This window comes from Geotrypetes seraphini, chromosome 5 (genome assembly GCF_902459505.1).
Source record: "Geotrypetes seraphini chromosome 5, aGeoSer1.1, whole genome shotgun sequence".
In the NCBI taxonomy this organism is placed as follows: Eukaryota; Metazoa; Chordata; class Amphibia; order Gymnophiona; family Dermophiidae; genus Geotrypetes; species Geotrypetes seraphini.
The window spans coordinates 121,400,719-121,413,866 of NC_047088.1; the positions used below are offsets into that span (position 1 = coordinate 121,400,719).

At 46.6% G+C, this 13,148-nt stretch overlaps 1 protein-coding gene across 1 annotated transcript in view; it reads right to left on the reverse strand.

Annotated features, from left to right (window-relative positions):
* Positions 1-13,148, reverse strand: part of DNAJB11 (DnaJ heat shock protein family (Hsp40) member B11) — a 593,123-nt gene that overhangs the window by 231,672 nt on the left and 348,303 nt on the right. Inside the window, exon 6 of the mRNA XM_033946900.1 lies at positions 1,372-1,454. Within this exon, the coding sequence (XP_033802791.1) occupies positions 1,372-1,454 (83 nt within the window). The remainder of the gene's footprint in view (positions 1-1,371; positions 1,455-13,148) is intronic.

The window sequence follows — 13,148 nt, forward strand, 5'->3', positions numbered from 1 at the left end:
TGACACAATTTAATCACTAAATTCAAAAATAAAATCATTCCCCCCCATCCAATGAGACAAACATGGTTTTTTCTTTTGCATAGAGCTGTTCGGACCCCTGTTCGTTTACAAAAACTTGATAGCTCTAAATCTAATAAATGTTGGCACTGTCATCTTGAGGCAGGGACATTAGATCATCTTTTATTCTACTGTCCATTCATATTATTATTTTGGAAATCAATTTGGCCTCAGATAAATAGGATGTTGGAGAATCCGGTAGCCTTGACATATGATACGATTTTATTTGGCACAGCAATGAGAGCACATAGTCAAATTTCTTCAAACAACAACAAACTTTTATTTATATTAACTGGAATAGCAGTTCAACAAATAACATACAATTGGAAAAGTTATGACAGGTTAAATTATAACTTTTGGTGGAATTCAGTATGCCATATGTATAAAATGGAACGTACATTTGCAACACAAAAAGATTATATAGATAAGTTTAAGAAGATTTGGGGACCATTAATAGATTTTTGCAATGAATGATACAATTTTCCCATAATAATAAGATATTGATAAGAGGGGGTGTGGGGGGTTATTTTAATCATCTTATAATATAAATAATTTATCAATATATCTTGTTGTATTATATGCAGTTGCATAAGGAAGGGGAGGGGATGGGTTTATAATTGAGAAATAGTTGGTATACTTACTAAATATTATATACTGCTTCAAGATTATAGTAAAAGATTATATAATGATACGTTATATATATAATAATGTATGAAGGAATATCAAGTGTGTACGTAATGAAATTGTATAAATTTAAGTGATACACTTGTTATGTGAAAAATGAATAAAAAAACTTAAAAAAAAAATCATTCCCCCCCTACCTTTGTTGTCTCCCTCCCTCCATGCTGTAACTTACCTTCTGGCCTGCTCCTGCCTGGCCGTTTTATACCACCCCCTGTGTTATCTTTGGCCGGCTCCCATCTCCACATTGACGCAGTGCACAAAGCCACAGACAACGGTTCCTTGCGCCTCATCTGAAAACCTTCCCTCTGACGTTGCTACATCAGAGAGAAGGCTTCAGGTTCAGGCGCAGTTTGTGCATTGCAGCAGTGAGGAAGAGGGAGCCAGCCAGAAGATAATGCTGGATCGATCACACCGCAGACCAGCGGTCGAAGAACACAGTCTCGGGCCCGATGCACATGCCGGCCCTGTGGACCGGCAGAAAATTTCTGTGGACCACCACTGGTCCACGGACTGGCGATTGAAGAACACTAGTCTAGAATGTCTCACCTATTGCACTGGAAAGGTTGGCCTTACTGCACCCTCATCTACACAAAAGTAAACCAACCCAAATAAATATAGCTTACTACAAACCTTCTCCAATGAAGGGATACTCCATTCCATCTCGGACACCAGGCTCAATTTCTACTTCCAGAGTACGCTCTTCATTTATCAGCCTGAAATTAAAAACAAAAAAAATTTCAGTAAGCTCTGATCCTTATTCATCAGCTGAGAAAGGACAGAAACAAAGAACAGCTCTGGCCCTCTGATATCAGCTTGACTTACTGCATATTAAAAAAGAGTGTTACGCAAGACATATTAATTTCCAAGTTTCTCTTAGTTCAGGGTTTTCATTTGGCCTGGCACTTTCTTTCATTTCAGCTTAATGTAAATTGTTGTTTTAACAGAGGCCAACTCCATGAAACCTCGATTCACAGCTACCTGAAATTGTAACTATTCCCACAGCTATTCCTCTCCCCTTTTCCAGTATAGCCAAGCCATTACTGCCAAGAGACACAGACTACAGCTCTCTCTGGAAACTAATAAATGTGTGCAGCACCACTAATTTGGAATTCTCTTTTATTTCTTCAAAATGAACATTCTTTTTGCAAATATAAATTCAGGTTAGAGAGCTGTTTCAATAGGCTTATCAATTTTTTTTTAAGAAATAATCTTTTTATTAGGCAAGAACAAAAACATCAATCCACAGTATCAACAGTATCGGGAACAATCCAGCAGAGAAACAGTACAGAAATATCAAATGCAGGGAAAAAGGACATTGCAATAAAGTACTAAGTAGCACAGAGCAATATTTGCCTAATATACAAACTTTTTCTTTTCTAAAAACCAAAACAACCCTGAGACCCAACTCCAACCCTCACCCAACCCACCCTACATTGTGTGGAAGTTACAGAAGCTAAGATACACAGGAGAGAATAGGAGAATAGGAGAGTAATAGGAGAGAAAGATATCCAGATGAGAGAACAGTGTATTGTATGATCCCAATGGAAAGAAAAAGCGATAAAAAACAAAGAAAAAGAACCAACCAAGAACAATATACAACCAAGAATGTCACGAAGAGCACTCATGAATTAAAAACTAGGCTTCATGCCCTATGGGAAAGTGAATGCCAGTATACCTCCCATACATCTTGAAACTTCATTCAACTGCCCTCCATTCGCACGCACACTGCTTGTCGTTCCAGGAGAGCAAGCTCATAGAGGAACGACTTCCACTGGGAGAAGGATGGGGCTGTCTGTGCTCCTCAAGATACCAAAATCGCTCTCTTAGCTAAGAGAACAGCTTTAAACACAAAGAGCCGAAGCCCAGCTGTAACCTGGGGTAGATCTCCCCCAGCATAAAACAGAGCCAAGGACAGGGCACAAGTAGGGAGAGAAGGGCACAGGGAGGATAGGAAAGACCATACATGCCCCCAGAAAGACTGCACCCTGGAACATGCCCAAACATATGGCCCAAGGTGGCGGATCCCAGCCCACACTTGGGACATTGGTCCTGCAAAGCAAACCCAGAGCGATAAGCTCTCTGAGGAGATACAAAGGCCCTATGCAAAAACTTATATTCATGTTCCCTATGAAGCATACTATGAGAGAGTGTACGTAAAAGGACAAAGCAATGAGAAATCACTCGGGGTGGGAGCAGAATACCCAGATCTGCACTCCAGGCTCCAGCCAACACGTCAGCCTGTAAATCAGGACTTAGGGCTAGATTCACTAAACCCTGATTGTCTCTCTGATCCGTTCCCAACTGCATGTAGGCCGAAAAATTCACAAAAAGACTGCATGCAAATGGGGACGATCGTTGACAAGCCCCCCAACTCACTGCATGGATCACTACAGAGCGATCCTGGAGCCTGCGCAGCCCCTGACAGTAGTGACAGGAGAAACAGCCTCCATCCAGTCACTGTTGTCAGGGCTTCTACCGGCTTTTTTAATTTTAATCGGGATCCTAAGGAAGTCCCTGATTGGCTCAGACACCCCAGGCCGCTCCCAATGGAGGAGCCTGGGGCACCTGAGCCAATCAGGGCCTTAGGCTCCTCCCCGTGCATTACATGTACACCGGAGCGGGGCCTAAGGCCCACATTTGCAGTACGCAGGAGGAGGACTTTGCAGTTCCTCCTGCTCCGGAAGACAGCAGCGCTGGAGGCCTAAGGAGCAGGAGGGACTGAGCATCCATCCTGCTCCCAACTTTTTGGTACAGGGGAGGTGTCGGGCCCGGCCCGGCCAGGGGTGGGCCAGTCCGTTCAGGGTGGTGCGGTGGGCAGTCGGGGGAGTGAGCTGGGCCAGGGGGGTGACTTGCATGCCTGTCGGGGGAGGAGGGAAGGGGAAGGGGTGACTCAGTTGGTGGCAGGGCAGGAGAGAGTTTGCATCCCTCCTGCCATATTTGCGGGGGGGGGGGGGGGGGGGGAGGGCCTTGATCATTTTTTTGACAGGCCTGCCTGTCTTTTCATTTTTTTTATGGGGCAGATATTTTGCTTTGTGAATCTTGCCCTTAGTGTCTGCAGAGCAGTAGTATAGTACCGTAAACGAGGAGCAGAGTCCTCCCACAGTGCCAGAATGGCTTATCCATTTTAATGCCATACCCAGGGGCTTGACAAACCCGACTCCAGGTCACCATGACAACTAAGGTCTGCAGCATAGCAGGTACCTTTTCAGAAAGGTAGGAAACCTCTTCTTCTGACCAATAAGATGCTACTTTCCTTACTCAAGAATGAAAGCAGCCTTTCACTGGTAGCAAGGTAAGCAATTCTCACTAGCCAGAAAGACACAGCCTCTGTTCAACTAATTTGAGCCTTCAGTATCAATAGTCAAGAACATCTACAGCCCATGCGGAATGACAGGATGGATTGAAGTAGTGGTTTAAGTACAGTGGTAGTGGTAGGAGCTGAGTGGTGGAAAAAGTAGAGAGGAGCAGCCAGAAAGAGGCAGCAGTTTCTTCAGCCCAAGAGGAGAAGTAAGAGCACAGCAAGGTTAAAAGTCTGGGTAGAGCAACCTGGTAGGCTGTTTAAAAAAAAACTTTCAAATTGCTTCTGATTTGGGGGGGGGGGGGGCAGAGAAGAAGGGGTGATCATGAAAAAGACTATTGCATATTTGTTGTTGGATTTTTTTCATCTGTATATGATGAAATGGAGGATTAAGGTTGCAAGGGCTATAGTGGGAACTGAACACAGTTCCCTTGGTTTTCAGGGCACTACTCTAATCATTAAGCCCTTCCTCTGCTCCGTCACCCTCCCATTTATCTCCTTGTGGGTCCAGCATATCTTTGTCTCTCTGCCCTTCTCCCTCCTACCCACTTTCTACCATCACCCCCTGACTTGCCATCAATTAATGCAGGCTGTCTCCTAGCCCCAAGGCCTTCCTATAGACATGCCCTGTCCCTAGGGAAGTTGCTGTTGGAGGAAGCAGGAGATGGCATGGGAAAAACACTTAGGTTGGCCAAAGTCCGCCTGCATTAATTGCCAGTGAAGACAAGCAAGTCTGCAGAAATAGTAAGTTGTACCCTCAGGTTTGTTGGTGGGAGGAAAGAAGAAAAAATGTGTGTGGGGGGAGGGGGGCGTTGGACTAGAAAAATGTTTTATTCTTAATTTATTGAAATATTTCAGTTTTGAGAAATGGATATGTTTGATATCTTTTGATGCCAATAATAGTATTAAGCAGGATATAAGCAGGATAAGGATACTAGTGTTTAAGTCTGTTACATTAACAGGTGCTAGAATTATGTCTGTCTGTCTTTCTGTCTCTCCCCCTGCCCCTGTCTCTTTTTTCCTTTCTTTCTCTCTTCCTCCCGCTGTCTTTCTTTCTGTCTGTCTCTCTCCCTGGCGCCCTGTATTTCGTTCTCGTGCGCTGCCTGCCTGTCTTTCTGTCTCTCTCCGTGGCCCCCTTCTGTCTCCCCCCCAAAGCAAACCAAGATTTCTCCCTGAACACAGCACATCCCTCCCCCCAAAACAAAGCAAGTTCGCTCCCTGGCCCCCTTTCCCTCTCCCCCCATTTCCCTGTGAAACAGCAGCATTTCCCTCCCCCTCACTTCCCTGTGCAGCAGCAGCATTCCCTCTCCCTCCACTCCCTGTGCAGCAGCATTTCCCTCCCCCCCACCCCACTTCCCTGTGCAGCAGCAGCATTCCCTCCCCCCACTCCACTTCCCTGTGCAGCAGCAGCATTCCCTCCCCCTCCACTTCCCTGTGCAGCTGCAGCAGCAGAATTCCTCCCCCTTCCCTGTGCAGCAGCATTTCTGTTTATTTCTGGCCGGCTCCCTTACAGTCCCTTCCCGAAGTTATTTTTGAGTTTAAAGATGTTGCGGTGGCTCCTCTCACGATCTGCACCTGCGTCAAAGCCTTCTCTCTGACGTGACGTCAAAGAGGCTTCCGACGCAGGTGCGGCTCGTGAGAGGAGCTGCGGTGATGGCTTTGAACTTAAAAATAACTGCGGCAAGGGATTGTAAGGGAGCCGGCCAGACCGCGGGCCACAGAACAGTACCTCGGGGGCCACGAGTTTGAGACCGCTGTGTTAGATGGAGTAAGGGCAGGAGGGGGGAGTTGCCTCCGTGGTCACTGCCTCCATGCGCCCCTGCTTAAGGTGCTTCCGCATGCGCAGAAGAAACCACTGCTGACTCCTTCTACTGTGCTGTGCATGCAAAGCCATGGACTTACGGATCACAGACACAGAGATCACGGAGTGTGAAGTGCACATGCGCGCTTCAGGTTTTATTATGATAGATGAGACACCCCTTGCACGGGAAACCTGAGGAATAAATTAGAACACCCTACAGCCTAATAGCTATTGTTACCTCCTTTGGCTGAAATAACTGCAGTGAGATACTTCTTGTAGCCATCTGCTAGTCTCTGACATCGGTCTGAGGAAAGTTTGGTTCACTCCTCAATGCAGAATTCTTTCAGCTATGAGATGTTTGAGGGGTTTCTTCCATGTATGGGCCATTTCAAATCTCGATGAGATTAAGGTCAGGGCTTTGACTCAGCCACTCTAGGTCTTCTATTTCTTAGTTTTCAGCCAGGCCTTGGTGGATTTACTGGTATGTTTTGGGTCACTGTCATGTGACAGGGTCTATTTCCGTTTCATCTTTAATTTTCTTACAGATGGTCTTACATGTTCCTCAAGCACCCTCTGATACACGGTAGAATTTATGATGGTGAACTGGCCAGGTCCTGCTGTAGCAAAGCATCTCCAAACTGTGACTCTGTACAAAAATTTTGAAATTCTGCACACAATGGACCGGATTCTGTATAGGATACACAGTCTCAGAAGCCACCTAAGCTGCTTTTGAGAATCGCACACAGGCGTCCTATACAGAATCACGCCTAAGCCCACCTAAGAACTTGATTCTCTAACCGACGTCCATGGCATAAGCGCTGGTTAGAGAATCGGGTTGCTGCTGAACTTATCTCGGCAAATTATCTCCCTGCACCTGTCCCCATCCCCCACAAAGACTATGGGCGACTTCAATTATCCGGGGATAGATTGGAACCTAGGCACCTCTGGCTGCAGTAGGGAGACCAAGTTCCTGGATGTTGTAGTTAATTGCTTCCTGGAACAACTTGTCAAGGAAAATACGAGAGGAAATGCAATTCTGGACTTAATTCTAAATGGACTACGAGGACCGGCGCTAGGTGTAGAAGTAGAAGGGACGCTGGGAAGCAGTGATCACAATATGATCCACACTTCATCTTGGACACAGGGGCAAAACTTCGATCCAGAACGACGGCCACGGCACTGAACTTCCGAAAAGGGAATTACGAAGGGATGAGAAGAAGGATTAGAGAAGAAGATTAAGAAGAGGATAAGCACTGTAGAAACACTAGAGCAAGCATGGCTGCTCTTTAAGGACACAGTCATCGAAGCACAAAATCTATATGTACTGCGTATCAACAAGGGATCCCAGAGGAAAAAGAACAAGGAACCGGTGTGGCTCACTGTAGCGGTGAAGGAAGCGATCAGAGACAAGAAGACTTCGTTTAAGGAATGGAAAAGGCCAAAAACGGACAAAAACTGAAAAAAGCACAAACATTAAAGCAGGTTCCATAAAGCAGTAAGAGGGGCCAAGAGAGACTATGAGGAAAAAATAGCCAAGGAGGCAAAAAACTTCAAGCCGTTCTTTAAATATATTAAGGGGAAATGACCCATGAAGGAAGCGGTGGAGGCCATTGAATGACCAGGGAATAATAATAATAATAATAATAATAACTTTATTTTTCTATACCGCCATAGTCAGGCGACTTCTAGGCGGTTTACAATGTAAGAAGGCTGGACATTCAGCGAATAACAAAGGTCTTAGTACAGTACAATGCTAATACAATACAATAAGTCCACATATAATACATATAAAGGGAGCGCTAAAGGAGAACAAAGCCATCGTTGACAAACTGAACACATTTTTGCATCTGTATTTACCGAGGAAGATACACACAACATACCGGAAGCCGACAGGCTATAGGCAGGAAATGAAGACGAGAAACTGACAGAGTTGACGGTCAGTCTAGAAGAGGTATGCAAGCTTAAAAACGATTAATCCCCTGGGCCGGATGGCATCTATCCGAGGGTAATCCAGGAACTGAAAGGGGTTATAGCTGAACTGCTTCAACTAATCTGTTGATTAAATCAGGAAGGATTCCGGAAGACTGGAAAGTGGCGAATGTTACACCGATCTTCAAAAAAGGTTCAAGGGGAGATACGGAAACTATAGACCGGTGAGTCTGACCTCGGTACCAGGAAAGATGGTAGAGGCGCTGATAAAGGACCGCATCATTGATGACCTTGATGGACACGATGAGGACCAGCCAGCACGGCTTCAGTAAAGGAAGATTGTGCTTGACGAACTTGCTGCACTTCTTCAAGGGAGTAAATAGGCAGATAGACAAGGATGGAATTGAGGGTGAAATACTCACGTGGATTAAAAATTGGTTGGCAGATAGGAAATAGAAAGTGGGGGGGGGGGGGTAAATGGACAATACTCGGACTGGAAAAGCATCACGAATGCCGTGGGGTTCGGTGCTTGGGCCCGTGATCTTCAACATATTTATAAATGACCTGTAAAATGGTACAAGCAAGGTAATTAAATTTGCAGATGATACAAAGTTATTCAGAGTAGTGAAGATGCAAAAGGATTGCGAAGACCTGCAACATGACAAACACGCTCGAGAAATGGGCCACGACATGACAAATGAGGTTTAACATGGATAAGTGTAAGGTGATGCATGTCGGTAACAAAAATCTTATACACGAATACAGGATGTCCAATGCAGTACTCGGAGAGACCCCCCAGAAAAGAGACTGGTTGACAAGTCGATGAAGCCGTCCACGTAATGTGCGGCGGCAAACAGGGCGAACAGAATGCTAAGAATGTTTAGGAAGGGGATCACGAACAGATTGGAGAAGGTTATCATGCCTCTGTACTGGGCCATGGTACGCCCTCACCTGGAATACTGTGTCCTGCACTGGTCGCCGTACACGACGAAGGACACAGTACTACTCGAAAGGGTCCAGAGAAGAACGACTAAAATGGTTAAGGGGCTGGAGGAGTTGCCATACAGTGAGAGATTAGAGAAACTGGGACTCTTCTCCCTTGATAAGAGGAGACAGAGGGAACATGATCGAAACATTCAAGATAATGAAGGGAATAGGACTTAGTAGATAGACAGGTTGTGCACCTTCTCCAAGGTAGGGAGAACGAGAGGGTAGTCTCTAAAGTTAAAAGGGGATAGATTCCGTACAAATGTAAGGAAGTTCTTCTTCACCCAGAGAGTGGTGGAAAACTGGAATGCTCTTCCGGAGGCTGTTATAGGGGAAAACACCCTCCAGGGATTCAAGACAAAGTTAGATTAGTTCCTGCTGAACTCAGGGCACTGGTTTTTGACCTAAGGGCCGCCGCGGGAGCAGACTGCTGGGCACAATGGAGCATTGATCTGACCCAGCCGTGGCAATTCTTATGTTCTTAGCCCTCCTACTGGAACCCCCCACCCCCCCAAACATCGCGCAGCAGGAGGTATGCCCAGTCCCTCCTGCCCGGCACCCACAAATCCTCCCCTGAGCATCACCAGCAGGAGGTATGCCCAGTTCCTCCTGATGACACTCCACCACCACCAGGACCCCACCTAACCTGAAATTACTGGCTGGACGGACGGCTCCTGCCTGTGTCCGTCCAGCCCGCCTCTGTTGCAATGGTGGGCCTGCCCCTTCCCGGTGCATCATGGGATGGGGAGGGGTCTGATTGGCCCAGGTACTGATAGTCCCATTTCTCAAGTGTATTCTGGAATGCACTGGGATTCCAATTAGCCAGATATCCTAGGTCACCCACCATGGAAGGGGCTTTGGGGATCTGTCCAATCGGAATCTTAGGCCACTCACAGTGCATCCCAGAATGCATTGGGAGATTGGCCTACAGGAGGGACCTTAAGTGCCTGGGCCAATCAGGATTATCCCCATCCCATGATGCATGGAAGGGGCAGGCCCGCTGGAGGGTGGGAGGAGTGTCTGCAGGAGGGACTGGACATCCCTACCTGCAATGTACAGAGCAGTGGGGGGGGGGGGGGTTCCAGTAGGAGGGATTGGGCATCCCTCCTGTCGGTAATGTTTGGGGGAGGGTTCGAGGGTGCCGGGCAGGAGGGATTTGTAATCCCTCCTGCTGCGTGATGTTCCGGGAGGTGCAGGTTCCGGCAGGAGGGACTGGGCATCCCTCCTGCTGGCAGTGCACAGAAGGAAGGCGGCCGCTAAACTTATCACAGCAGGGAGATCCCTTGTTGCAATAAGCTCAGCAGCTGCATCTGCTTACAATGTACGCATCTACCGTGGGCCTAAGAAGACGTGTACAACTGCCTAAGGCTACTTCAGATCCGAGCCACGCCCATCCTTAGGGAGCTTAGGCGTGCCTGCCTAGGTTCCCGGAGATGCCTCCAATGTAGGTGTCCTGCCTTGGGAGGTTTTTGTTTTATTTAGAAAAAGTGTGTCCTAATTGGCTGGTTAGGCAGCAGTTGGCCACCTACAATCGGGATGCCGTTTATAGAATCCGGGTCAATATTTCAAAATTCTGGAAAATTTATTTTAGTGTTTTGCAAAGAATTCCTCTATCCTAAGGCCTGTAATTCCTTCCTGCCTTTTCTTTCTCAGGTTCCTGCCTCCTTAGTTTTCTCTCTCACTCCAACTGCAGTTCTCTCTCTAAATACCAACTCTCTTTTACTTACACTCTGAACCCCCTCCTTGGCCCCCATGATTTAGCATCTCTTTCTCCCTTCCCACTCTCTTTCTGGTCATGGTTATTTTTTCCTCTACCATTCCACACCCACTTGCAGGTTCAGCATCCATATCCTATCACCCCACCCAACCACTGATCAGCAACTCTCACGCTTACACCCTGAATCTCTTCCCCGCTCCCCATGGTCTCTCCACTGGTCAAGCATCTCTTTCCTCCCTTCCCACCCTTTTTTATCTGGGTCTCTTTTTTCTCTCCCCTTTCCTCCTCACTTGCTGGCCCAGCATCCATATTCCCGCCTCCCCATACCCCTCATTTTCAGGTCCAGCCATGTCCTAACCCCTCCCCTCACCCCCCGCAGGTCTATCTCTGACTGACCAATTGACACCCCCAATCTCCCATTCCCACCCATGTGGCCTGGTCACGAATGACAAATTATACTACTCCATCCCTTCGCAGCAGCTAGGGAGGGTGCAAAGACCAGAAAACACTATTCCATCTCTAATTTCCTGTCCTTTTACATGATGTTGTTCCTTTTATTTTAAGTTTTTAAGTTAAATACATTTTGTAACCTAATTTATTATCCACTAGATGTCTTTACCCCCATTCCAGATTCTATTAACACTGCACCGACAGCACCAGTAACATCAGTCAGCTCAAGGAGTAGAAACTGGACTTGGAAATCGAATTTAGGTCACCTAAACAGCTGACCATGACATTCTCTCTTAACTAGTACATGCATGTCTGTTTTTGTTAGTTATCACTGTTCCTGACTTGGTTTAAAACAAAACAATTTTTTTTACATCCTCAGGAAGAGATTGAGGTGGCCTTACTCTCACAGCTTATGATTGATCCTATATGAAATAATTCTGTAATGAATCCACCTTTGAGTTTCAAAAACCATATATTTGAAATAATATCGCTGCCGAAAGTGTTTGACTCCTGCCTGAATTTTTATTTTTATTTTTTAAAACGCTAGCAAGCGACTTGAACCCATGCTCCAATGTGTGCATGCTGGCTTCCCTTCTCTTCGAAACCGAAGTTACATCCCAGGAGGGGGGGCAGAAGAGAAGGGAAGCCTGCATGCACATGTTAGAGCCCCGGAGCATGAGTTCGCTACAGGCTAAGGTGGGAGACAGGTCAGCGGCAGAGGGAAGCTTACAACTTGCTGCTCTTGCTTGCTTCGAGCCTTGCTAGCTGCCGGGTCCTGCCTACTTTCTGTTTCCGTGAAGGCAACAAGGAAGGCCCAATACAAGCAAGAGCAGCAAGTTGTAAGCTTCCCTCCATCGCTGACTTATGGAAGATAGGTCAGCAATGGAGAGAAGCTTACAACTTGCTTCAGTCTGTAGAGACTCTGCCGACGGGTGTGTGAGATGGGAGGGATGGGAAGAGAAGTGCTTACTGCTGCACCCAATTGGGGAGGGGGAAGAGAAGTGCTTGCTGCTGCACCCAATTGGGGAGGGGGAAGAGAAGTGCTTGCTGCTGCACACAATTGGGGAGGTAGAAGAGAAGCGCTACTGCTGCACCCAATTGGGGAGGTGGAAGAGAAGCGCTACTGCTGCACCCAATTGTGGAGGTGGAAGAGAAGTGCTACTGCTGTACCCAATTGGGGAGAGAGGGGAAAAGGAAGACCAGGAAAGGAGAGGAGAGGAAAGAGATGCCAAGACCATGAGAGGGAGGGAACAGAAAGGAGCTATCAAACCATGGAGGGGGGGGGAGAGATGTCAGGGCATATGGGGGAAGGGGGAGGAGACAAATGAAAGGAAGGAAGGCGAGAAAGAAAGGAAGGAGAAGAGATGCCAGATAATGGAGTGGGAGGGGGGAGATGGAAGGAGAGGAGAGAGATGCCAGGGCATGGGGGGAGGGAAGGAAAACTAAGAAGACATAAAATGCCAGACCAGAGGGAAAGAAAGGAGAGAAGGTGCCAGAGAAGGAGGGAAAGGGAGAGATAGGAGAGGAGAGAGATGCCAGGGCAAAAGTGGGAAGGAAGGAAGCAAAGGAGAAGAGAGAGAATCAAGATAATAGGGGAGGGGGTGGAGAAAAAAACATGGAGAGGGTGTGAAGCTGAAATGAAACATATACAAAGGAGAGAAAGGACACAGGATATACAGTTTATTGAAGGGGCATAGAAAGAGGAAGATGCCATATGGAACAGAGAGGGGGCAGACACTGGATGGAAAGGGCAGAAAGGGTGGACAGTGGATGCAAGGGGAAGAAAGAGGGTGGACAGTAGAGGCAAGGGGTAGAGAGAGGGCAGAGGCTGGGTGGAAGGGGCAAAGAGAGAGGACAGATGTTGCATGGAAGGGAGTGAGGACAAACGCTGAATAGAAAGAAGAGAGTGAAGAGAAGATGATTAAAGCAGAAACGATGAAAGGTAGAAAAATTTTTTTGTTGCTTTACGTAGAATCAAGTAGTATTGTAACTGTATTGATTAAAGTTTATAAATAGGAAATGGAAATAAGACCATTTTGGGGGGACTAAAACCCTTTCCCTCAGGTCAGGGCAGGATACCATAACAACAGTATACAGTACTGTCTTGAAGAAAGATTTGGCCTCTGAAAGCTAATTGAAAAATGGATTAGTCCAATAAAATGGTATTTTCTTATTTCTCATTATTTGTTTTATTTCTATTTGTTAATTTGTAAAGTGGTGATTGT